General features: G+C 36.5%; 1 protein-coding gene across 15 annotated transcripts in view; it reads right to left on the bottom strand.

The window, feature by feature from the left end:
* Positions 1-27,822, bottom strand: part of QKI (QKI, KH domain containing RNA binding) — a 158,323-nt gene that overhangs the window by 59,468 nt on the left and 71,033 nt on the right. For 7 of the 15 annotated variants that reach the window (XR_014582956.1, XM_083832564.1, XM_083832565.1 and 4 more), the window contains exon 4: positions 15,856-15,900. The exons of the other annotated variants lie outside the window; for them this stretch is intronic. Coding sequence is in view for 6 of the 7 variants with exons in the window: in XM_083832564.1 (XP_083688690.1) it covers positions 15,856-15,900 (45 nt within the window). In the remaining variant the exon portion in view is untranslated. The remainder of the gene's footprint in view (positions 1-15,855; positions 15,901-27,822) is intronic. 15 annotated transcript variants of the gene reach the window in all.

Below are 27,822 nucleotides of genomic sequence, written 5' to 3'. Positions count from 1 at the left end.
AAGATGTTTAATTTTCTTCATAGAGGAACAATACATTGCTGTGTTTTGGGTTTTTGATTAAAATAGCGGTGATAACACCCTGACGTTTCAGCTGTTGCAGAGCCGTGCTCACACAGAGCCCAGGACTCTTCTGCTCCTGGTGCTGCCCTGCCAGCGAGGAGACCGGGGGTGCACCAGGAGCTGGGGGGGGGACGCAGCCAGGACAGCCTGGACTGGCCAGAGGGGTGTCCCATGTCATGGGGCACCATGCTTAGCTGGGGCAAAGGAGGAGGAAGGGGTGAAGTTGGGAGTGATGGCGTTTGTCCCCCTGAGGAGCCACTCGGCACGCTGAGCCCTGCTGGCCTGGGTGCGGCTGAACCCCTGCCTGCTGATGGGAAGCAGCGAGGGGATCCCTTGCTTGGCTTTGCTTGTGAGCCCGGCTATTGCTTTACCTGGTGAACTGTCCTCCTCTCAGCCCATGAGTTACTGCACTTTTACCTTTCCAATTCTCTCCCCCATCTCTTCTGTGGACAATGACCGTGGGCTGGGTAGTGCTGAGCTGCCTGACGAGGCTAAACCACAACAGAAAGAAATTGGAAATGGTGGCTATCTTGAATTGAATTGCAGCTAAGACAAACCCAATAACTTGAAGCATCAGAATGGCTGAGGTCAGAAAGGATGCCTGGCAATCACCCCGTCCAACACCCTGCTCAGGGCAGGGTCAACTAGAGCATGTTGCTGAGGGCCAGGTTTTGAGCATCTCCAAGGCTGGAGACTCCACAGCCTCTCCATACAACTTGTTCCAATGTTTGACCTCTAGTCATAGTTTAAAAAAAAAAACAAAAAACTTTTTTTTCCCTTATGTTTAAATAGAACTTTTCTGTATTTCAGTGTGTGCCCATTGCCTCCCATCCTTCGGCAGCACTATCAAGTGATTCAGCCACATTGCCAGGTCTGCCCAGAGTAAAAAACCATAAGGAGTAACAGGAATTGCCTTGAGAGTTACTTTGGGCCAAAACACATTCGTCAGCACAGCAGGAAGGGTACATATACATACATAGAAGAAAGAAATAGCACCAAGAAAACCAGAAAACCTGAATAAAAGGCTGAGGGAAAATAAATTCAATTACATATATTCAAAACTGCATAATGTACACAAGAAGTAATTTACAGCATGAAGTTCTGCTGCATCCCTAAAATTGTTTATGTAAGAATTATACGGGAAAAATGGAGATAGAAAAGATGCAGGAAATTAGAGAATAAAATGATTTATGCCACAAGCTTGGGGAACAACAGTATTAGAAGAGCTTAATTACAACCAAACTATCTTGTCTGCTAAATTAAAGAACATTAAGAGTAATATAACTGGCAGATGAAATTTCACTGTGTTCCTTGTCTGGCAGAAATTTCAGTATCCTTAAATATGGCCTAATTCTGTAAACAGATTTTGTTTTCCTTCTGTTGCCTGTGAGTATACACTCATTATCCTCAGGGTACCTGTACACAATAATGGACTTAAAGAAACTGTTCAATATTTAACTTACTATTAAGGTCACTGGGTCAAGTAGTTGAAAAAAATTTCTTTCTACAACTCCTTGAAATTTCATTCCACAAAAATCATAAAAGAAAAAAGGTTAGAGGTTTTGTTCTGGTGGAGCAAAGGAGGATTTTGTTGTTGTTATGCTTTGATTTTTTGTTGTTGTTGTTAAGGAGATAAAAAGCAAGCAGAGGATGCATCTGATTTGCATCTAAACAGCCAAGCTTTAATATTAAAAATGAAGTCCTTCTCCCTGTTAATTTCCATCCTGTTTTCCATAAACCTCACCTTTACAACAGTTATTCCGAGTCATGCCCTTATTCCTCCCGGATCCCAATACGTCATTCAAGGTCATTTATACTCATATCTTCATATCCCATCCCAAAGCTTCCTTCTTACTACCTCTGCTATTGACTTGACCAAAAAAAAAAGTGAACACAGATAACTAACTGTAAACTAAGCATACAGATGACTGAAAACTTGTCATATCCCTTCCCTCAACCAGGGTTATTAATTTAGGCCTCTCCTCTACCTAGCCAATAGTTTTCACAGAACTTTAAACCCAAAAGAAAGAAGTGTCTGTCAAGCCTGACTGAAATTATTCAAGAGATTCAAATGGTGAAAGGGGAAAATATGAGAAAGAAAGGGGAAAAATGAGAAAGAAGGCCCCGAATCACAGAATATTTTCATTAAGCACGTTTTAGAAACTCAAACTGTTTCTCACAACAAATACCTGAAGTATTGCCCATCAACTAAAAAGAAGTTGACTAAAAAAAATAATCACACTAATGAAGTAGAATCCTGTCATTTCCAGCTGTTAAAATGGCATTAAAGAAAACTGAAAAACTGAAAACAAATACTTTTCCAGCATCTGTTTATAAACAGGCAGGGATATACTAAACAACAATGAAAGAATGCAATGTGATCTAAACAGAAAAAAAGTTTTCCACAAGGATTATTTTTCATTCGTTTTAGAAAGCTACGGCCCATAGCATTAAAAAAGTACAACTCCCATCCTGTGCACTTTTTCCAATATAATTCATACAAATTCCAGCACTGTTGGTTATTAGAAAATCCAAACACAGCTCAGTAGCAGAGGCTTTTTAAATAAATAAAGCCACTGGCACAGGGGAATGTTGAGAATGTACCTCAGTATCCTCACTTATCCTGAAGCAATAGATTATTGGATGGTGAAAACAGAATTTAATTACAACAAGCTGCTCTCCCTACTGACTTACAAAAAAGAATATGGAAAAACTCAAGCACAATCGAAGAATGTTTGCAAGCAATGTCAAATTGAATGCTGAAATTAAAAGGCATCAAAATAGCATTATTCCTTTAAACCATGCAAGGTTTAATTCAGTGACATTCTAAGAAGTTTAATTACAATTATTCTAAGATGTAAGAATCAGTCCAATCACTCAGCCACTTCTCACAGTTGAGTAGAGGTGGTAAGATGTGGAGAGAAGTTTAGCTATCTAGTACAATTACCACAATGTATTTTGCGTAATAAATTGTGCGATGGGTACGTTACAACTGACAGTAGTTCTAGAAGAAGGTTTTTGTTCCATAATGAAAACTTTCACAAATAGATGTTTTAAAAGTAACTGGAAAAACAGAAAAAGAAACTGTGTGAACATACAAAAATGTTAACATGTTGATTTAAAGCAATTTTAAAACCAAAGTTAAATTAATGTAAAAGTGACGAATCAGTAAGCTCATTCATTCTAAGAGAATTCTAGTCTTGCTCTAGTTTTTGTATTTTAAGAGTTAATATGCATTATAGCCATGCAACAACGTTAGGTTTAAATTAATGAGTCATTCAGCAGAGTAACACAGCTCAACCACTCAGTACCGATCACGCGTTATTTAATGAGCTTTTGTCAACACAGTCAAACTGGTAAAACCAAGCCAGAGCAATCTAAGAAGAATTTTTTCCCTAACCTACTCATTACTCCCAACCCTTCACGGGCCACATGACTTGTTGATCTCATGTTGTCCAACACGGTAATAATTTTTTCTGCCAACCTCATATACAGCACTTCATTTTTGGAGGTTTTCTTGAAGAGATCATTGAAAACGAACATTCAGAAGACAGATGGTTTCTATAACATTATGCAAGGAATAAATATGTAGATGTGAAGAAGAATAAATACTTAGAAGCGTCAGATATAAAAGTCACTCCGTGTCAGCTGATACGTATTCATGAGAGCTCTAGCCCATGCAAAACAAAAATCATTTCTGTCATCTACTGTTGCCTTACGTCCTTCTGTGACCAATCTAACATCTTCAAAAGGTTCACTCCCCTTACCAGGGGGTCTCTCTCTTGCTCCCTCCACTGGGGCTGGCCCCAGCACCATGCCAAAGAGCCAAGCCAACATGCTCCCACTCCCCTCCCCATTTTCTGACAGACAAGTAAGTTGAGTAAGATCGTTAAGGACTAGGCTACTGAGTGTCAACACCAGGTTGGTGCTATAATTCAGAGAGGTGGAAGATGAGGGAGCACATTTTGAACACTTAAAGTGTAACTTGAAGACTGGCTCACCATTCTCATGAAACTATTCCATGTGAAAGCTCATTATGTGTAAGCCCACGTAATACTCTTACCTTTATTATCTGACATGAAGCAACTTGTTCATATACGTAAAAGCAAGGTATTAAATGCTAGCATATAATAATAATTGTATTTACAAACATGGAGGTCCACCTAATAGCCTTTCTCTTTCTCCTCTGATTTTGTCAGTAAATTTAAGTTGATCTTGATAGGACTGGTGAACAAAAAATACCCTGAAAAAAAACAACACCCCACTCCAAACCTGTATAAACATGTGCATTTGTATGATATACTCCTGACATTAATATTTCAGTCAAGCTGTTACTTTAGAAGACGCCTGCATATGGAATCAGCACTTAGGTTTTCATCAGATGAAACTCCAAGCCAGCCCTGCAGAAAACCAGTTCAAAATGATGCACTAATTACAGTATCTGTTTGAACAACAGAAGTAATTTTTATAACATGAAGCATCGGAACACACTGATTGTCCTAACCCCTGCTGATAAACTGCTTTAATTGTGCAGTTACAGTCAGGCAAATTAACATAGACTTTTGCTCCTACTGAGTTTCTAATGATGGCAGTTCGAAAGCAGAAAGCTGCTGAAAAACATAATGTAACAAAAGAAATACTGAAGGAGGAACACCTGGCCAGGGAGAACGGTAACGTATTTCATGTCTAAAAATTCTGATGGGAGCTCTCTCATAGGGAAGCAAAAGATTATTTGCTTAAATGAATGCAGTCACATACTCACTGTTAACTTGAATGGCAGACAAGTTAGTATTATTATATCTTTACTTATCCATCATTCTTCTATAGTAGGCCCCCTTCAAGACAATTCTGGATTAAAAAGCGGTTATCTTCCATCTCATTAAACTAGCCAGTATCTGTCAAACACTGTCAAAGGCCATTACCTAAAAAATATTCTAAGTACTTAAAAAATAGAATAATGGCATAAAACAACCTAATATTTAAATGCATAGAATAGGATTCTGTCCTAGGTCTCTCTGAGCCTCAATACAGACATGGTGCTCAGCAGAATTCAAACCAAGTGCACTCCCCAAGTCCATATCTGCCCTGCAGTCAAACTGGTTCCTACATGCATGAAATACCACATTGGATCTTTTTAAAGCTGTGGCTTCACGACACAACTGAGCTGCTCCAGTAACGACTGTCTGCTGAGCAGAGAGGAAGCCTTGATGACCAAGCCAGCACTCTCCAACCACTGCTGCTCTGCATCTTTCTAGCTGTACAAGAACTGCTCGAGCTAGCAGAAAACTTCCTGTTCCAAAGGGTAACCTGCTGTGAAACAGGCAACAAGTGCACTCTTCAGTATATTCTTCCTGCATGTGTGGTCTCAAAAGTTGTGCTGCTGTGAAAAACAACAGCAAAGATCTGTGGAACGAGCTGTACCGTCGAGTGCAACAGAAACTCTTGATAGAAATTGAGCCTGTTATGATGTTAGGATTATTAATTTAATTATTAACATTAACTTGGGATACAGTTTTGCATGACAGCGTAGCCAATCTAAAATCAAGACACCAATGAAAAAAATAAGCATGAGCCAAAAAAAAGCATGATCCTTTTCCCTTTATTTCATAGATATGAAACCACCTCCTCCAACCATTCACTTATCTTAAGATGCTGAAATGATGGTGAGTGTCAGGCTGTAATGATACGGCCATTATAATCCAGGAAAAACATGAGGAAAAAGAAACAAACAGGTCCCCTTACAACCGACTTTTTGTTTTCTTTTCCTTACACTTGCCCAAGCTTTTATTTGTAGCCACTGTGAGATCGGTCACCTCCCTAGCCCATCGAACCGTGCAGCCTCACCAATACGGGCACTTACCAACAACAGAGCGGGTAGGTGTATGAAACAAACCCACAGACATGTTACACACAGAATCAGTGTCAAAACAACAAACTCCAAAACCAGTGTTACAACTGGCACTTTGCACTGAAGATCTGTCTATGCCTTTGTATCCTAACTTTGACACCTCCCACATCTCTTGCAAGCAGGGTAACAAATTGGTAAAAGTAGCATATCAGATAGCTGTAGCTTATAAAACTGAAGCTTAAACACTCCTGTTCCTTATTCAGATACTATCAAGAATATATAATTCACTTAAAAGTTGGAAAAAATTGCAATGGAGGTGAGGATTCTACCTGGAAGCTGCAGCTAGTTTTTATACATTTAAGTAGTAGAGTTAGTGACTCACGCAGTCCTGTCATTAGAGAGGAGTCACTTGGTTCTTCATTGTTTTACTGTCTAGTTTATAGGCCTCGAAGAACGTACATCACACAAACTGCAGTTTAAAATTCAAAGGAGTACAGTAAACATGCAAAGTTTCTCTGATCAGTAAGGGTTAGTATAGAGTGATACGCCTGTGTTTCTTTTTCATACACAAGTCATATGCGAAGGACCATTACCTCAGCAAACAACCCAACTGGATTATTATAAGGTAACACTGCAAACACCACCAAGCCCAACTTCCCCAAAAGGGGCTTACTTATGACCATAATCTTATTCTAGAAATATGGAATCTCCATGTGCGTCCTTACTCTGATTTTTAAGACATTGCAGCTTTCAACCTAATGTGAAATAAGGCTGATGGACAACAACAGGCTAATAGCAATTTTAAATAGTGCTCATTGCACTTTTGTCTCCTCTGTACTGAGAAGATGAAAAAAAATAAAATTTCAGTTCCTTTACCCAAATCATTTATGACCTCTCATGTCAGGCTTTTTGTCCAATCTCTCCCCCCAACGGAAGACCATTCTATGTATGAGGAAAACAAGGGTGAACCCTTTCCACTTCAAAAGTGCGTGAAATAACCAAATATAAAAATTTTATTTCAACAATAATTTATTTGGGTAAGTAACATACATGTGCAACCTTCAATATTCAATGATTTTATTTTCCTTCCTAAGTCACTGATCTAAATTCCAAAACAAGGCATCTGCCGTCAGGACTTCAAGGCACCAGCAGGTATTCTGTTCTCACAGAAGCATTCACTAGCTTTTATAGCTCAAATTTTATTTTTCTCCATAAAACGAGCTCTGTTGCATTAATAGAAGTTTTGTTTTTAGGTTTTGCCCTGATTTCAAACTACTATGTTTTTGTACTTTTGTCCAAAACAAGTAAGAGCTATATATAGAAGCATATATTTTAACTTAAGAATGGACACAGTTAACACTATCTTGAAATTGTGATCTTGCAAATAATCTGAATTATTTCACATTGATTTCTGTTTTGGGGGATGAAAGTAATAAGTATGGTATGCACGCATATCCTCACGGATACTGAAGAATTTAGCAAGAATTTCACACACAAAATGCATATAGCATAAACACAATGCTTGCATGTATGTGTTAAAGAAAGGAATGCAGTTGTTGATACTAATATTTAAAATTACCATGAAGTAGCAAACTAAACCTAGTCAGAGGAGTGTTTTATTTTCCCAGTAATTGACAGAAAAAGACAATATATCCAAAAATACACCAGTTTTCACGAACTAGTTATTCCCCCCTACATCCCAAGAAGTTATTTCTTAAAGCAGTATCAACATATAATAATAAATATACTTTTAAAGTATATTAAGATTCTTACAAATCTCAATTTTTACTTATTCATTCCACTAGTTGTATTACATTTTAATCAATAATTATATTTCTGCTATGGAAGAAGACTAGCACACCAAGGCATACCCTTGCTATGGTGGATTTTCTGATTAGGGCTATTATTCAGTTTCTATCTTCATTTTTAAACATATAGTTTGGAGTACTATCGCCACTATGTTCCTGAAAAGACTCATTAGAAATCCTGTAAAAAATAAGTAAGTAAACAGTAAACTAATTTAGGTAGATTCAAGCATTAAACTACCACACTGACAAAAATTTCTGCTTAACTATAATTTCTGTCTCTGTATTCTACCAGAAAACTTACCAAGGTGCCTAAAACTCTGCTAAAGTGCCTACTGGAAAGCAGAATAGTCTTAATTAAACTGAAAGTCTGATACCTGTTTTCCACCTGGAGATCTCAAACCAGAAGAGTTGAAAATGTTAACACCCAAAAGGACCTAATCTGACATCACTTTTCAAAACTAACTCAAGGCATAGCAACTTTAAGAAAACTGTTTCAAGAAAGAAGCTGCAGCTCCACGAAAACATAATGTAACAGTGCAGTGGTTGGAACACTTGTCCAGGAAATGACAATCCAGATCTGGAGCTCCTCTTTTGCCAAAAAAAATACACGCTGCTGTTCCAGGAGTGCCCTAACCTCATACCAAAGATAGATTGATCAAGGCACTGTCCACTTGATCTGTTAGGAAGGAAGGCATATTGTTGCCCAAGAGATTTAAAAAACAGTAAAATACAGAGTGCTGGAGGCATCTCTAGCCCAGAGATCACGGAAGAGACCAGGAGATGGGTTCCCATTTTGTTTTAACCTAGAACCAGAGGCTTTTTGCAATTCTGAATGATTGGTTAAAATGCACTTTGGTTAAAAATGGTTAAAATAGCACTTTGAGAAGCTGGATGTCCAACTTCTGGGTGAGCTGCTTGGTTTTCTCTTACCCACTCATGTATCTTTCAATTCCATTTGTGCAATGACCACGAAGATGGAAAGTGTTTTCTAAGCCTATGGATTATCCATTGAGAATTTAGAGGAAATAGCAGAGCTATTCCATGTTTCTGAATAACTGTTCTATTGTTTAAACACAAGTGCTACCACTACCTCAGCTGGATAAAAAATACCCATTTGTTGCTTTCTCTCTGGCTTCCGATCTACACAATATAGTACTTCTGAATATTTCTTTAGAGATTGTTTTGGATAGTTAAGAAGAGGAAAGAAAACAACCCTTCTGTACTGCAATTTGGACTGCCATTTACAGCTAAATGTAGCTACAGCTACATTTACCTTCAATGATGCAATCAATGTAGCACTACTCACCAGCACCAGTAAAAGCAAAAATGATAAAAAATACACAAATGATATTTTTGTATTCAATGGAGAACATGATCAGCTCTTACATTGTCAGTATAATTTTACATTTTCAACATACGCCTTCCTCTTTTGAAGCACTATCGTGTAACTTTCATTAAAAATAACTACCACAGATAATTGTGGCATCTGTCTTTACTGAACTTCAACCATTTTTTTCTCTCTAATCCATGTTTTATTTCCTCTCTGTCTTGCTTAGCTTTGATTGCTGATTTGCATACCAAATCTGGTCAATGCATGAGCACTCACTCCCCTCCTCAATAATTTGAGCTCAGTGCTAAATTGATCAGTTTCTCCATTAAGCTCATCCTCACACAAACACCCTAGAGCTCCAGCTCTTTTGTGACAGCTCCACACAGAAACAATGTTGATCAAACCGTGAGGGTCAAGAAATAATAAAACAGAATTTTTGCTTTTCTTCAGGTGCTACTCCTAAATAGTTAAAGCAAGAATTCCATCGATTTTCCACTCATTTATGTCAAAAGACTAAGGAACAGTTGAAGCAACATGATGTTTTTTTTTTTAAATTAGGAATGACTGATTTTCTTCTACTTTAAACCGAATTTACAGCACTGTTAAAGAAGGAGAAAGAAATATGGAAAGAAAAAATGTATTAGCAAATTGACCTTTTGAAGCTATGACAATAAATATAGCTGCTTACACCCAGCGTTTTAATGCTAACATACCTACATCTCTGCTTCCATAACCTCAATTTGTCTGTCACTTCCAGAGTCCAGTGACTCAGCCTCTGCTTGAAAAATCCAACCCTAAGTCCAACCCATTTGGCTTCTACTGGCTCCTCAAAGATGAGACATAAAAGACGTTAATTGAAAAACACTGAAAAATCTTATTCATCTCCTAATACCTACTTGTATCGCTAATATCAGTAGGGATTCCTCTGCATAAACCTTAGTGAAAGGCTTAAGGGATTATATTGTGAAGACAATGTTATAAAATGACAAGACAGTCATGTCAAACCCTCATTTACTTGAGTAACAAAATAATTATGCACTTCTAGAAAAGAGAACTACTCCTACCCACATTCTCATGCTGTTAACATTTACAATAATACCTGATTGCTAAACCTCCTTAACAACTTTCCAAGAACAACTTAACTTTCAGCAAGAAAAATAAAATCTTGTTCACTCCAGATCCTTGCAAAGGTACACAAGAATGTCGCTACAGAACATTTTTAACAGAAATTCAGACTGGGCATGTTAATTTAACCTCAGTGTGCCAAGAAAATTGAAAACTACCACCTCTTAACCCTCAATATAATAGCAGAGTTTCAGATATGGTTATAAAATTGCACAGAACTACTTTCAGAACGGCCAAAAAATTTTTAAAAAATCAAAAGGAATTTTTTTCTCTTGACCTCTGTTCAAGACCATAAGAAAGTTACCTTATCTTTAAAATCAGAAGACTTATAATGAACAATTTTATACCAACACGTTGCCTGCTTTACTAATTTTAGGAGCCAAAACAAAACAGCTAGATATTAGTTTCCAACAGCTTTCTGAGCCATAAAGAAAACCTGTTCATACACTGTGAAGTTTAAAAAAGGCAAAAAGATGAAACAAACATTCCTTAATGAAAAATGGGGTACCAGTTTTGATATGATTACATCTATCATTTTTCTTATTTTAATTCTTGGGATGAATCTGCCTTGAAGAATTCCTCAAAGATGTGTAATGGAGCAGGTGGCTGAATCACTCCTGCTTCCAGCAGGGATGGCAAGAAGATTCTCAAGCATCTAGGCAGCTAAATTGTATCCTGAATAATTAGATTCAAATCACCTCTGATGCCAACAAGGAAATGTGGTGCTAACCATACGCCAAACACTTTCATAAGATGTTCCTTAAATGAATATTGCAAACTTCAGATGCAGTGTCTGTGCTTATGAACTTGAACACTGATCTTATGTAGTGAAGTTGAGAAAAACTTTTCTAAATCACAACTTGTAACTAATCTGATTTTTTTTTTAAATTTGTTTTGTTGTTTTCTTCTGTGGAAGGGTTTCTTCCCTCTTCTTTGTACTAGCAAAAGCTCTAAGCCCTTCCAGGGCCAGTTCAACACAGCAGCAAACTACTGCTGTCAGATTAAGTTTCTGCCTGCTTAGCAAGCTGAACTGGCTCAGTGACACATCCCAGAAGCAGCAGACTGAGAACAAAGGAGGGCACAGGAATATCCCCTTGTGGGAAGCTGCCAGCTGTCAGTCACACCTTCAGCAGAGGCACAGTCTGCCTGCAGCAGGAGGCAGCAAGCCACTTGCAGCAGGCAGGAGGATGAAGGAGCCCCCTGCTCTCCCAGACATAATACTCTCTAGATGTACTGGGCTCAAGTATTGCTCAAATCAAATGCTATTTTACATACATTGCTACTTACATGCCAAGTAATCTGAAAACTCAGTTTCCATTCACCTCACCTTAGGCATACAAAGCTATCAAAATTTTCATTGACAAATATTGCATCTCAGTTGCTCACCTGAAAAATTAACATCCCATTTATTTAAAAAACAAAAAACATTCATGGTATAGTGATGAACTTCAAGGAAAAGTTCATTTGTACAAAAAGATCATAATAAGCAACCTTAATTCTAGCATCTTCTAAATTGCATTTACAATTCCAACACTTCTTTAAAAATGCACACAGGGAACATCAGCTGGGTTTCACTATCCCCATTTCCTTATCCATCATACAGCAGCATTAATACTGCCCTATTATGTAAGACTTTTTTTTTAAAAAAAGCTTTTGTAATCACTTAGGAGTGCTTTGTACTAACAGAATGATAATAATTAACATGCCACTCAGTTATTCATGCTCTCTCATTTCTTCACACAGTGATTTCTTCTGCAGTACTAAGTTCTGGAATTTTCACATTTAAAGAAACATCACAAGAATGCCTTGCATTTTGGACTAGATAGGGGTGAGACCAGAAGTGATGCTCAGAGTTAACTCTGCACTCAGCTGCCCTCATGAAACGATTGCAGACAGGCTTTATCTTAATGACACGGTACTACTGAGCAGATTACTGGCCGTGATTCTCATCCTACTGCTTAAATAGTGGCTTGCTTTGAAGAAAGCCTGCCTTTTTCTTATGCTTCAGAAAAATTGGTCTTCTGGAGAATAAAAACAATCAAATTGGTTAACTGACATTACAAACTCATTTTTCATAGAATACTGCTGTTAAACAGACACTATGTTACATCCTGAATAAGTTCACGTGATGTTAACAAGTGTATTGTGCTGTCCAAGCAGGGTAGGAGGTTCGTTACAGTTAAAGTCAAGAGCTAAATTTCAGAGTCACTTTAACCCATTTATATACTAATTGATTTGCTCTGCATCTAGAAACTCACCCAATAATTAAAATGTTCTCAACAAAATTACTTTTACATTTAAGCTGTTTTTCTGAGTTTCTTGTTGTTTTTTAAGGAATGGGCTGTGTGAGCTTTGTATTGTCTGCTTTAGATTTGTATTACGGTAATGCTGTTAAGCAGTGGATAAATACTGCATCATGCTGTTGTCCATAATTTATTCTACTTTTTCATCAAGAGGGACCCACAGTCAGTTCAGTATTACAGTGTTAAGTGGAACAAAGCACAAAGCATTTTATATAACATTTCTAAATGCTATATAAAGAGGTACTGTTCAGAAAAATTTTAACATACTTAATATTAACTCTAAATTTGCATTTTATCACTATTTTTTTTTGCAAAAAAATTTTTAAATTGGAAAATTTATTCTAGAAGTAAAATAATTTAATCTTAATGATTATACAAGTCTGTATTTAAATAACTTTGGTTCTTAAACATTTTACTCTCTCCTCCTGAGATAGTTCCATTCTTTTCATTAACAAATAAACAAATGTATTTGTAAACAAATAACCAGGTCAAGACAATTGGAAAAAAGAAAACACTAATGCAAATTAAACAAATCACAGCTAATTGCTATTAGAACAATGAAATTTCAATGTGACAAAGAAAACAGAAGACTCCCCAAATTTGTCACCGAGCACAGAATTAACAGTGAGTATTAACTTAATGAATTAAAGTTGATTCCTTGAAATATATCAGAACTACTAGATCAGATGATCTCAACACACAAACACAGGAACCGGAAGGAGACAAGAACCACACAGAACATCATGACAGTACGAAGCCATAGAAATAAAAGCAAATCCTTGATGAGTTAACCAAGTGCAAAGGCACTTAAAGTGAAAAAATTTTAATAGATTCCAGAGCATCATCTGAAATGGGCACTAATTTATTACAAAAATAAAGTAACTGCTTCTACTCTTCTGAAGTTAAGTTTCAAATGCATCTTCTATTTTGTCAGAATACCCATTATACATGCTTACCCTCCCCCAAAGAAAAAAAAAAAAGCCCCAAAGTTTTATAGTTTAATATACTACCAAATGAAAAAAGCCTGTAATAAGACAAACACCAGAAAGAAAAGGACATTATGTACATGCTTTTTTTGTGTTCTACAAAGGTTTCATCCAATCTAGAAAATAACACAGTATAGCGTATGAATTGAGCACAAACATAACCACACACTTTGCTCTCATCCTAGAGAGTTAGAAGACAGGTGGCTTCCCTCATTCTAAACATTTCCTCCTTATCAGGAAAGCACAAGCAAAATCTAAATGCAGTTCAGCAACAGACAACGCAATCACAGATTTTCTGCCAACCGACAGGTGCTGACCTCCTACTTACTAACCGCACAGACACACCCTTTTCCCCTTCTCTCCTTTTTCAAACTGACACATATTAATTTGACCACACTTTTGGGTCAATACAGCTTATTAAGAAGTAAAAACTACTACTAATCATTATTAATCATTATTATTTCAGTCAATTTAGGAAGCCACAATAGCTAACCAAGGTGCTAGCTAAGCACTGAAGCAATGCAAGGAAGACTTGACTATCCACTCTCAGTGGCAGCAAGCTGTCAAACCAGGTTAGCTATCCCACTGAACCACACTCCCAGATTAGCAGAACAGATCTAGCTTTTCCTGTCCTCACTGTAGCCCTGTAACATGCAACAGCACATCCCGCCCCCCCCCCCCCCCCACTGCTTAAGACAAATTGAGCAAAACCGCCCCAAATAGACATAATCCCCTATTGTTATGAAACCATGCAAATTTTGCATTTTTGTTGACGAGTAAGGAAGAGGAAAGACCAAGAAATAACTAGATTCCTAAATTTGAAGGTTCTTTACAAAACATTCAGAGAAGTGAGGTAAAAATGAACAGTGTCAGCATGCTCCTTGTCATTAACATCCTCCACAAGACAATTGTATGCTGCCAACAAATTTAAAACATCCTTAAGTATTAGCTATTACATTTTGATCTTTGCACTGAATTATGACTGAAGAGTTCAGACATCACAAATGAACTACTTCCAAATAGGAAAAAGATGCTGAAAACATGGAAAATTTCCGGCCCTTCCCCCAGAACAGCTCTGGTATTTCAGAGAACTAAAACCCAAACATACAGCTCCACAACTTTGCCTCCCAGTTCTCAGTAAGCATCCATTTAGTATGATTCATGGTCAGAAAGTTCTGTTGTGTTTCAAATGTCTGCATTTTAAGTAAGAAAACTGAACCCTGCAAAACATTCATTAGTGGTGGACAGAATACATTTTAAGCCTGTATGTTCCATATTTTGGATGTCCAAAAAGTGATTTGGGTACCCCAGAACATGGATTATCCAAAGATATTAACAACAATGGCTACGCAACATTCCAAGATGCCAGAGTCACCCAACTCAACTAATTCAAAAGCAATCTGAATTTGAAGACTTTGCCTAGAAGCATGCAGCTCCTCAACAGTTTAAGCTATTTTAAGTCAGTGCTGCTGGTCCCACCTTGACATACCCTAGTACTTGTGATCCAGTTCACAGCACTCAAAAACAACAGGAAAATTTCCCAGCTTTAGTATTCTGCTGGTTTAGCACCAAAGCATCTCATCATAGTCATTTACATCACCAGTTAACTGTCAGAAGGGAGAAAATATTCCTAGCCAGGGCTGTGTGTGCAGCACTGGACAGAAAGTATCGACTTAAAATTGTCGTATGAGCAGTATTAGAACTGCAGCCTGATATACTTGAAGGAGTCAAATTTTCTGATGAGCACTAGCACTCAGAGGCTGACTGTTTTTTAATATGCCAGCAATACAGCTGCATAGTTCCTTCCTGAACCTCCAATACAACCTTCAGAAAAGAACAAAAAACCTGCTTTAAGAGCAAGAGCAATACCTTCAGGAGACACTCAACATAAGGTCTCAGAAATGTCCCCAGCATGGAAATAATTACAGGTTTAGACCAAGTGCATAAGAGGTTGTTGAATTTCTTTAAGTGAGAATTCTGAAGAGCTGATTTGAACACCAGCAGTTGGAGGTAGCAATATTAGCCACTGATTTTTTTTTTTCCTTTAAAGAAGAAAAATCACTGTGAGGAACCGCCCAAAACAATTCACACTTTGAAGATTGGTGAAGTTTTTTTTTTACTTTGGAACCTATTATAAAAAAAAAACCTTAGTAATACAAACTGGTATATTTTTACACCAGCTAGGTATTACAAAGCATGTAACTGAAGTAAAATCTGTCAATACGCAATAAAAGGTTAAATCTATTTTTCCTTGCACCAAGAATACAAAGCAAATTCATCATCTGGTGAAGGGAGGGTTGAGGTTCTTTTTCAACCAGGGTCTCCTCGAGTTGTAGTTGACTTGCACAAACTTATTGGAATGTTTACAGTAAGTAAAACATTTACTTGCCTCTACCTCCATAACTGCTGGATCATGGTTGTCTCTGCTCTTAAAGGAGACCTGAAAAGCAAAAAAAAATTGGGCATGTGCCCTATTTTGCTTCTTTAAGATGTTTAATAGAGGCATGAAGGGCTGGGATTAGCGTTTTTATTTTATCCTGTGAGGGATACATTTTATTCCTTCTTGTTTACACTTGAGACTGATATCCCAAGAAACCACAATAAGCCGTAAGACAACCTAGTTAAGCAAAAACAATGCAAAATTCAACAGAAGTTAAGTCACGGAAAAAAGAGCTTCAGTCTTCCCCCTTCCCACCCCTCCCAGTCCCTTGAAATCCTACTTCATCTGAGCAACCAGTAACTCTGGAAAGGGATTCCGTGTTAAATACTCCTGCACAGACACGGCTGGTGATTTGCACACTTTTTATAAACTAACATCACATATACTATGAAAAAATAAGTTACTCCCCCTAGAAATTCAACTGAGATACAGCTTAAATTCATAAGATAAAAAGCAATGTACAAAGTCATTTTCAGAGCCTCTTTATGTTGTGAAACAGCAAAATAAGCGCAAACACAATTTTTAGAAGTGCTTTGCAGAGAGAAAAAATCAGAAAGAATGAAAAAAACAAGCCATGAGCCAGCTAACCACTAAAGGTAGCCCAACACGTCTATCTCATCCACTATTAATATAGCTGTAAAATACAGTTTGTACATATGCTACGATATAGCTACCACAAAAGCTGCCATCATTTTTCTAAAAAATACTGAATTTCACCTGATAGCCAGATACTAATTTGTAAAATAATAATGATGATTAATGATGAATGAAGATCACAAAGAGAGACAACACCACTGATTCCATTCAAAAAATGGTTTAAGCCCCTTCCATTCCTTCCATCCACTCCTCAGCTACATAATTTCAATGTATGAGAGGGGAAAGGCACGAAGTCCAATTTTTATTTAAATAGGGAAGGTAATAATGTTGCTCATGAAAAACACGTAATTATCAGGAAGGAAGCCTAAAAATATGAAACATAATACATCTAAGTACATTAAAATACATACTTAAAATCCAGTTATAAGTTATGCTGTCTTTAACCTATTTCAGTTTGATAAACTACCCTCAACCAATGTTGGGTTGTAGTCAATGTCTGAAGCTAAATCAAATCCATGAACTTGCTGAAGCTCCTCATCTTGATGTACATGGAATGAGATCTTGCTGAACTGCTTTAGAATTAGTCAGCCTCATCATCCTTCTCTGACAAAAGAGTATTTTGATATACTCAGATTAGAGCACCTGGTGACAGAAGATACAGTTCTATAAGCACTGCTTTCAGGAACAGCACTGATGCACACGATTTGCTAAGATAGCGTGTGTTCCAAACAAGAGCTGGCCAAAGACCTGGGTGTCTTTACCCTAGGTCCGTTCTCCAACTTAACTCTGTGTAATAGCAAGAAAAAATTACAATTCTCCAGCTGCAACAAGCTGCAAGTCCCAACTGAAACAGTACGAGCGCTGAATGAAATCTCTACAGTGGAGAATTCAAAGTTTGTTTGGTTTTGTTTTTATTTTAACAGAAAGATGAACTATAAGCAGAAGATGGAATCAAAAAAAATCCACCTAAATTATAAATGCTATCTAGTAATTTATTTTCTGTTAAGCTGAAAGTGAGAAAATTAAGTTTGCCTCATATGAGTAACTCTTAGAGCTTTACAAAGTTTAAGATTCCAGAATAATACACACGATTCTTTTCTCAAAAACTCGGAAGAAAAATATCCACAAAATTATACTGTTTCCACCTCTCCATTGAACAAGAATCCTCTTCATCTAAATCCTCCTAATTTATTGGGTGATTTAATGGTGAAATAAACTAGAAGTTAAAGTAAAATTTGTTTAATGTAGTCACTCATGTATCTCATGTCATGGAACCTGAGGGTGAAGTTTACCTCCTCAAGTAAGCTCATTACTTCACAATTAGCTCTCAATGAATAGCAGTCCTTACTCTGTTACTTCCCCTGCGCTGAGCCGCTGCTTAAACAACTGCTCAGAGAGGCAATTTGGAAACCAGTGAACTCAGCTGACTCTCAAGAATGTACATGAAACAGCAAGAACAAGAGTCTTAAGACTTTGAACGGGAACTGACCATCAAATCAATTCCAATGCCATACCACTCATAGAAGAACTGCAGTAATTTATGATAGCAAGAATATCGTTTCCTTGACGACTAATAATATGAATAGCTCAGGAATTACTCTGCTTAAGAGTGTGTAACCCTCTTCAATTGTGTATTATTTGACAAAATTTAAGTAAAGATCATTTGAATTCAATTCTGATTCAAGGACTTATGTATTTCAAAATCTACTATGCAACCAACTTAGAAAAAAAGTATATTGTATTCTTTTTAAGATTACCAAACAAACCAGTGACATCAAAATATCCTACTTTTTTTAGTAATGTTTTTAATACCCCTTTTAGTGTGCAACAGCTCCTACCCACGCAGCTGTTTATCTCAATAACCCCCTTAAGCAACTATTTCACACAAAGCATTAAACACAGAGGACCAAAAAAACTGAAAAGCTACAGGAGCTCTAAGGCTACTCCTGACCCATAAAATGTTCCCACAGCCAATTGATCCAAATGGAAGTCTAAGATCAGTTTCAATGCTCTACCTATACAGCTTTTCTCCACAGTGATCTAAAAGGAATTTCTCTTCTGCTATAACTTACAAACAATAGCTAGACCACATACTCAAAGTCTTGCTACAAAACCATACAGTCTCATACGGAAAAGAGCCTTTACTAAGAACATTCAGAAAAATCAGGAAAAAAGCAGACATTCTTCCTGTTAATAGAGTATGTTTTAACCATTTAATAAACTACAGTAACAGTCCACGAGAGTCAAAACAAAGTTTTAAGTACAAATCATGTGTTCAGCCACATTCATGTAAGTATTTCCTCCCTGTCCCACCCCCAATGCCTACCCTGAAGGTAGGGCTAAGATACCTTACTTTTGTAAACAGATCATCATCCTTCTCTTCATGTGGATGAACAAGTCTGAGATGGCAATAAAATTTTAGCCACTAAACTGACTGTAGACAATATACAAATACTTAATACACCAGTATTCAAGCTCCAGAAAGAAAGGCATATAATGCAGTTGTAATGTATGCCACGTAAAAAGTAGGCACAGCACATTTTCTACAAAGAAGTTGAAAGAGATGTACAGGAAAAGATACACAGATAAATCAATGGACGAACAAAGAACCCACAAAAAATGCTGTCATCTTTAAGACATCTCAAAGCAAGATGAGAAATGTTTTATGAAATGGTTAAAGCGCAGTATCATGTCCAGTAAATATAAAATTGGATCACGTTTCTAATTTGGGAATAAAGGAAGAATCAAATCAGTTAAGCCACAGAACTATTGTCATGTTATTCGAATAGCTGAAAACCGACCCTGGATTACTGTCATATATACACACAAAAACTTACTGTGTAAAGGCCAACTCATGGTGTGGATTTGCAAATTGGCTGGAAAGGCTAAGAACACTTTCCTAACTCTTGCCAGCATGAACAAACCTTGGAGGTGAGCATGAACTTACAGGGTCAATCAATGCTGCTTGTTGAAGAATCACAACAGTCAGCCAAGCATGACTTACTTTTAACAAGCCTTGAAGAAAACAACAGAGAAAAGACTGTGTGTAAAAATACTGTCTAGATCTCTGTATCTCTTCAACAGCCATCTTAATATCCGAATTATAATTATGAGAGCACAGGAAACCCACTGGCTAGAAGAGTTGTGGCATCAATTCAAAATATTCAGATATACAAACAATAATTTATTGAAACAAAAAAGTGCAGAACAGAAAATACACTACTATCTTTTGATCTTTTCAAGCAAGTTGTTACACTGTAAAGTATAATTTATTGGTAAATTTGTTAAGTGATTATTTTTCTCTGCCTTTTCCTGTGAAAAGTGATTTCAGTTTTATAGTATTGAAGACTTCAGGCTGCATCTCTACTTTACTTGTGTCCACAGACGGTAAGAGAACACAAGTAGCTCATCTCACAAAGATTAATCATTAGCCATAAAATTAAGTTTTTATCTGGGCACTTAAATATATATATATATATATAAGCTGTTTTAACAACTTTCTCTAGCATAATACAACATGCAGGATAACTTACCTATTAGAGTTCTAAAACACTTCCCATTTTAGACAGGAGATGGTACCTTCAGAGTTAAGAATTGGAACAACAAACTAACTCTTGAATCTGATAAACAATTAGTACTTAAAAATTTTACTAAACACAGATTCAAAAACAGAGGCATGCAAACAGTTTTTCCCAATATACATACGTATAAGACACAGGAACACAATTTTAACAGCTTTTCCTCGAACTAAGAAAAGAAGTCTGCACTGTATATATTCCCTGAGAGTCCAAAGAGCAGCTGAAGTAACAATGAATAAGCACATCTGAAAGTCCAGGCACAGAAATAACTGGTACACAGCTCTGTGTAAGCTTATTATTTGTACAATTCAAGTGTTTCCCTTGGGGAATAAGGAGATAAGCACTTCTGTGGTATGTAGACATAACCACACGGTCCTGTTCACTGCGACATCCCAGGATACCGTAGATTTTGGAAGCTCTGTATGTCCTAACGTTAATCCTCACCTCCAAGTAATTACATAGCTCTAACCACTATAACTACTGTATCTTCTGATATGAAGACAGACTGAAGAGACTGGAATTCAAAGAACTGGTAAAATATCTAGTTTGATACATATGAAAATGACTTTTCTCACTTGTGGAAAGCAAGAAACTTTATTATTACACAAAATGTATTCGTAAAAATCACATATAATCAGCATTTATTAATACATTTACAGGGAAAAAAAATGCCTTCTGCTACCGCTGCCACTGTTTTGTGGAGACAACACATCGTTCTCACCTTATCTCTCAGGTCTGGTCTTATCTATCTGATCAAACTTGCTGCAGAATTTCATTCCTGATGACTATTAGATTAGGCTTCCTTTTTGTCTTTAAAATCCATGAAGATGAATTTGTTGCATAGCTGAGTATATTCATTTTTTTTCTTAAAACAATCAAAAACCTCCAAAAAACATGTTAAGCCTGCCTAAATTAAGAAATTTTTCTGAACTAAATTCTTAAGGCCAGTAACAAGATGTATAACAAAAGCCCAGTACTCAAATCGTTAAGGTTTGTTTTTGAATGTTGTTCTCAAATTCAGGCAATAGCAACTATAGAGGGCCTCATCCAGAATGTCCAAAGCAAGACAACTTAATATACGAATATTCTACTCAATTAAAATTTTGGGTTCTCTGAGAATACATGGAGTCAAACCGCACTGGAGCCCCAAAATTTTAGGTTGATTCTTGCCAATAAACTGTTTTAATTTTAGCGCATCTGAATATATACATAAAGGGTGGGAAACTGTACGAAGCAAAGTGTAGGAAAAAAAACAAATTGAACCTAACTGTAGAATTGTTATACATTTCGGTAGTATACGCTTCCTTGATATACAGGAAGACTAAAAGTCTTGGTGATTTATAAAAAAAGTGATAAATTAAGTGTTCTATTTGACTATTGAAATATTATTCAGTACCTATTACAGTTTTTTTTTTTAACCTAATCTTAACTACAACTAAAATTTTTTCCAATTTCAAAGTCTTTGACTAGAAAGAATCATTAGGATGATCTCATCTGGCCTCCAATACATCATAGACCATTACTTTTCAACAGAAAAAGAATCGCTCTGACAGTAATCACTGCAAATTGGTTTAGAGCATTGCCAAGGTCATCATAACTTGACTCAGTTAATATATGTAATTAAAGTTTGTTTCTAGATGGATTCTTCACATTTTCTTGAAGGTAATTCCAAATCACCCAAAAGCCTATCTTAAAAAATCCTTAGGTTTGAGGCACAAACACTTTAATTGTAAATTCTTTTCATAAATTTTGAATTTTTACCCCTAAAGAACACCATTCTTGTCCTGACTGTCCAAATGGTTAAGAAAAGGGAAAGAGAACATTAATATCACCACTATGTTAAAACGTTACATAGTTGTGCCCAGAAAATCCTCAGCACAGAGATTAACTCAAATACAAGATGCATATGGGTACATTGTTATGTACCTAAAAGGTATGTGTACAAATGTGAGACACACTCCAACCGTAAATAAATTATTGCTCAGATTTTCAGTGTTTTCGTCATTGATTTTACATAGGCAGAATCCAAGCCTGCAGGAAACTACGATTCATTGGTACATTTACAATACAAACAAGTTTTATTATGTGTTTTCAGCAGCACTGTTTTCATCAAGGAGGAAGAGGTATGTTTAATTGTTATATATTGCAAACAACAAGTACCATCAATTCAGGTTACGGCGGCAGGAGGAGACAAGAGGTCTGAATTCTCCTCATGTTGTACATAAATTCTGTGACCAGGATGCTTAACAAACAGTATTACTCTAGAGGGCTACTCAAAGAGGAAGCCATTTCACAACTTTTAGATTTTTCATGTCCTGAAACTTCTTAAGAAGAAATTTTAGTTTCTTCAAAGGTTACAGAGATTTTGCTACTCGAACACAAGATTTTTATCCAAGTTAAAAATGAAGTTCAGCAATATTCAATGGGGTGGGTACAGAAAATTATCTGTTCAATTTAGATGGCATTTTTCAAATGGAAAAAGAGTTAGTAGACTTCAAAATGAGAATTTCAATTCAGTCTTAGAAGCCTAGTGTCTGTTTCAGTTAATTCTAGGTTTAAAAGCCATTGACAGCCTTCTTTGTCCACTAATGGAAACATAATCCACTAAGTTTGCATAAGCAAAATTATTAGGATCCCAAACAGAAGCAGTGTGTATAACGGACTTAAAAACTGACAGAGAAACTGCACTCTACGAAAATTAGATATACAGAAATTTCTCTCAAAAAAGACTGCAAACCCTAAAAAGAATGGGAAAGCACGCTCAGGCAAAAAGGGTCTAGGAAAGGCAATCGTTAAAGTCAAATAAGTTCCTTTACTTTCCCCCATTTTGAAACTACAAATAATTGCAACACAGTAATTTTCCTTTCTGCAAAAAGAGGTGGATGTAGGGATTACAAAATAATACAGTAGATTAATGCCTATTCAAAACTGAATATAGCAACATTACTTTGAAACTTCGAAGATTGAAATAGGAAATTTCACTAAAACACATGAAATACTTCCCCCCCAAAATAAAATTCGAATGTATAATCTTAACTCCAATATAAGGAAAATACACAGAAAACGTTGGCAAACTATTTTCAAGTGACCGAAGAAAATGAAATGTAATCTGAACAATTTAAACAGAAAGATCAGATAGGCCTATTTTCTTTAGAGCGAATAAAAACTACAATGTCCATTTAAGATGATTCATTCCGGAAGAACATACTCCTCAACTTTATCTGAAGTTAGGACTTGATACTACACACAGGAAAGTTTAAGGAAACCTTAAGAAACTAGCTTTGATATTAGAAAGACTATCTGTGACTGGACTGTGGGGGTTGCAACACTCACCTAAAAAGTGAAACTACCTTTCAACAAGCATATCTGATCATAGGAAGCTATCTAATCACTGCAGAACCTAATCCTACATGGATGAGCTCACTCAGTCATATTGCTGCACCACAACACTAAGAAATAATTCCACTAATCTAAATGCATCTCAAAATCACATTCCACTTTTTTTTTAAACAGTGCAGAAAACGGAAATTGGAAAAACAGTTAATGAAATGGCCAGAGATCATTCCACTTCAAATGTCAGATTATAAAATACCTTATCATATTTTTCTTTAATGCTTATCACCCTTTACTTAGTATGAAAGTGGAGTTGGGTAGAGGAGGAAAGTGTACATTTATTCACCTTATGAATTACCTGAGGAAAGTACATTCCATAGTCATGTGAAAAGTTTTGCTGTTAATTAAATGCCATTAAATTATTTCATGGATTTCATGACTTAATATAGCCAGAAACAAGCATTTCCTTCAAAAGAAAAGCAGACTACTACAAAAACATGCTATTTCTGAGATGTCATCTAAGCAAGGCCTTCCACTGTTTTCTTTCTGTAAACCATGATGAAATCCCCCAATTAAAACCTCTTTCATTACCCCCCCCGCCCCCCAAATGACTTTTCACTGCAGTTTGACCATCAGATTACTGAATTCCAGTAACAAATAAAAGTTAGCTTTCTCCCCTTTAACCAGTGATTCTGTTTGGGTTTTCAAGGAAACAAGAAAAACTTTCAGTTTTCCATACTTAAAACAGCTTTTTAAGGTGGTGTTGTATCTGCAAATCATTTGTTGCCATTTAGTTCTAAAGTTGTATCTTGGACTATGTATCAGTACTGCTAACCATTAAGTATGTCTTCTCAACAAGCTTGGTTGCCTGCAATAATTGGGCACAACTAACGAATCTGATTTGTTGCATGTTACCTTGATTCACCTAACAGTTCAAGCTCTGAAGTTCCAGTTAAATCATCATGTATTTCCATATTCATATTCACCAAGATCTTAAAAAAAAAATTAGCGCACACACTTTGAGGCAATTACAGTAATTACTCCTTTTCACTTACTGTTTCACATTTTTGGCCAATTAGTCTAGCATCAGACATTCAGCCACTGACAAATTTTCCTTCCAGAACAGATCTGTTCAAGTTTATTTTGTTTGCTTATTTTTGTCTTTTGAAGAACACAGACATTTCCAAACTTCCTAAGTAAGGCAACCAAGTTGCTCCTTAATTACCCTGGATGAACAAAGTAAATATTTAAGTGTTACTGTCAGAATTCTACAAATCAACAGCCATAAGAACAGGTATTTTGAACATTTTCAATTTTACAATATTATTCACAGAGCATTACTACCAGAAGAAAACAAAGAACCACAAAGATTACAAATCTCTTCTAGCTTAACTCCCTTGCCTTGTTCTTCTTTGGTATTTCTGCTTACATATGAAAAAAATACTGCTAATCAGAGAATTGTATCTAAGACTGAAGGCTTCCTATCCAAAATACTGTATTCGGTTTTGTCACGTACTTAAGAAATCTAAGAGAAAAATACTAATTTGCTACAAAATCATGCAAAAATCTGATCTGAGAATTTATTTTTTAATATAAAACACCAAATATTAACAGAAGCTGAGAAAACCAGTTATGTCAGAAAACATGTTCCAAACACCTGGAATAGAAAAGCTCAGACAAGTTTCGTAAAGCACTCTCTGCCTTTTTGTAAGCAATATAGTAACATTTCAAAAAACAGTGAAATAAGGATCCACGACAACAGATCTTCACAAAGATGAATGACATGGAACAGGGTAGAGAAAGCATCTTCCAAATGTATCTTCCAACTCGGGACATCAAAGTTGTTGTTTGTTTTAAAACTTGAACTATAGCCAGGATTAATGAATTGGGACATCTAAGAGTCAGAAAGAATCAAGACACTTTGTCTTCCTTTATAGTCACTAGATTCACGGCAGCGGAAAAAAACAACACGGAACAAAAACAAGAAATCGAAAAAAAAATCCACAAAACAAAGCAGCCTCCAAACAGCTGAAAAAATCCTGTTAATTTTTTTCACCTCACGTCTTCCCCACCAGATAAACGAGGGCATTATCACTGTTTAATACAAGTTTTAATTGAGTACTGTCACTGGTGGGAAGAAAAGTGCGGAACCACTACTTTCCATATCTAACAAAGCAGGTAATTAACAGCTATTCTGGCACAATCCCTTATCACCAAAATACACAACACTGTTAAGTTCTCTCAATGCCAATGCTTTGCTGCAACAAAGGAAAGCTGATGTTTCAGGGTCACATTCACTCTTTTAATACACAGGCATAAATTTACTGCTCAGTCAGACACCTATAATTAAACACAAGAAGAATATAATTCTAATATTCAGACAGGCTTGCATATGAGTGGGATATTTCCCCCTGTAAAGATGATTGCCTTTCATTTTTTGGTTTCAAGTAGCTACAGTTCACTTAGTTTTGATTACATAGCAATTAGATATGCAAATACAAGAGATCTAAAAAAACGCTTTTTCATATGTCAGATTGTAAGCAATCAAGCTTATTCTTTTCTCCTATACACACAAGCTATTCATTAAATAGCTATTGTCTTAAAAACATTCCAACAGATTACATTTATCACAGTTTTAGAGGCAAATATGGGAGCGCACAATACCCAGAATATAGCCCATCAGGGAACGAAAAAGATATTACAATTAATTTAATATATACACGATAGTGGTTAACTAAGTTAGAACTAAATACAGCATTCTTTGCGTATTTTCTCACTATCACTATTATCAATATTTAAGCTCCCTGTATCTTGAAATTTTAAAAATCAGTTTGTACACCTAATGATACTGTAGGTAATAAATTTCAGGGTCCAAAATACAGAATTATTGAATATTATTAACATTTTTTCAACACATTGAAAGAGAGTCACCACGAAACCTCACAGGTAGCAATGTTTTGGTGAGATTTTGGCCTCTCATTATTATTACTATTTCTGGGTTCACGGATACATTCTGTGTGGAGTGCAGACTCTTACAATTTCATACATCTGGATCACAAAAATTAACTTGCTTTTTGCAAAACCTTTCACAGAGCCTTTAGAAGTGACCCACACTTTCGGAGATCTACTGATTAAAGGTTAAGGTAGTGGAAAATGAAGTCTAGAAGCACCTCTGAAGAACAGGGACTAGCAGAACTACTGCAGCGTTCTGAGAAATTGTTACCTACAACTACGGTTTGCTATTGACAGTTGGCAATGCTTGCTCTTGCAAAACTCTAAAAAAGCAAGAACAGAATGGGATGGGGAACGGAAGGAGAGGTAGCTTGGTTAATTGTTTCTTAAAACAAACAAAAATCATCTCCAAGCCTTTTTTTTTTTTCTAAACAAGCCTGTGTTTTCAGTGACTCAGCTGTGAGGAAATGCGGACTAACAAAGGAAGCTAAAACACTCATCTTCCTAAAGGCTTGGCTTTAAGATAACCTAAGTAAATAAAATGCCTTCCTAGTTGATTTCCATGATTGGCAACTACCCTTCAAGAGGTGTCTCACAGGAACACAGATCCGTTCTCAAGGTCAGGAGATTAGCAAAAGTTACAATAGATGCCTAACTCAGAAGCTTCTTGAAAAACCTGGGAAAAAAAACACCACAAACTTTGCAGCCCAGCACAAATACAGTGCTGTAGGCCCTGAAGTGTTCCAGAAACTCAGAGTTGTCCACGCAACATTTACATCCCCTCTGTTGCTTCTTCCCTAAGGGTCACTATAAACAACTGAGCAGCAAATGTGACCTGAATACTTGAACTCCTACCCAGTACAGGCTGACAAAGAACTGCACCACTGACAGGGGAACCCAAATATTCCCTCCCAGCAATGCCCCTGCAAACGCTCCTCCAACTCTTATGTGGTACTCCACACAAGACGCTGGAAAAACCCTGTATCTGCTACTGTGAAAGGCTACAGAAACTGTTCTATGGACAAAATCTTCTAGCATCCTTCGGTAAATAACACATAAAAGCCAGGACAGTTTGGTTCACAATTACATTGCCTATTTTAATTCTTTGAGGAATGAAAAGGGATTTCAGTAATTCCCAGAGATACCAATTAATCTTAACTTCTAATTTTTACCCATTCCTCACAGCACATGTACAAATTACCTAGAGAAACCTCTGTCCAAGTTGGAGGGCAACATCAGTATCTACTCTCCGACTCCTTCAGAGACTTCACATCTCTTCTGAAGTTCTTACATTCAGAGCTCATGTCACAGTAACATCAAGGCAAGTAAATGGCATGAATTCAACAACCATCTTAACTACTGGGACTTATTTATTTTGAATTCTTTTTGTTGGATTTTTTTTCCTTCACTTTCAGATGCTCTTCTGCATTTGAAACATTTTTATCTGTTCATTAGTTAGTGT

Source organism: Anser anser (assembly GCF_964211835.1).
Source record: "Anser anser genome assembly, chromosome: 3".
NCBI lineage: Eukaryota > Metazoa > Chordata > Aves > Anseriformes > Anatidae > Anser > Anser anser.
Note: the sequence above shows the minus strand (reverse complement) of the source record. Positions and strands in the feature narration are given on the sequence as shown.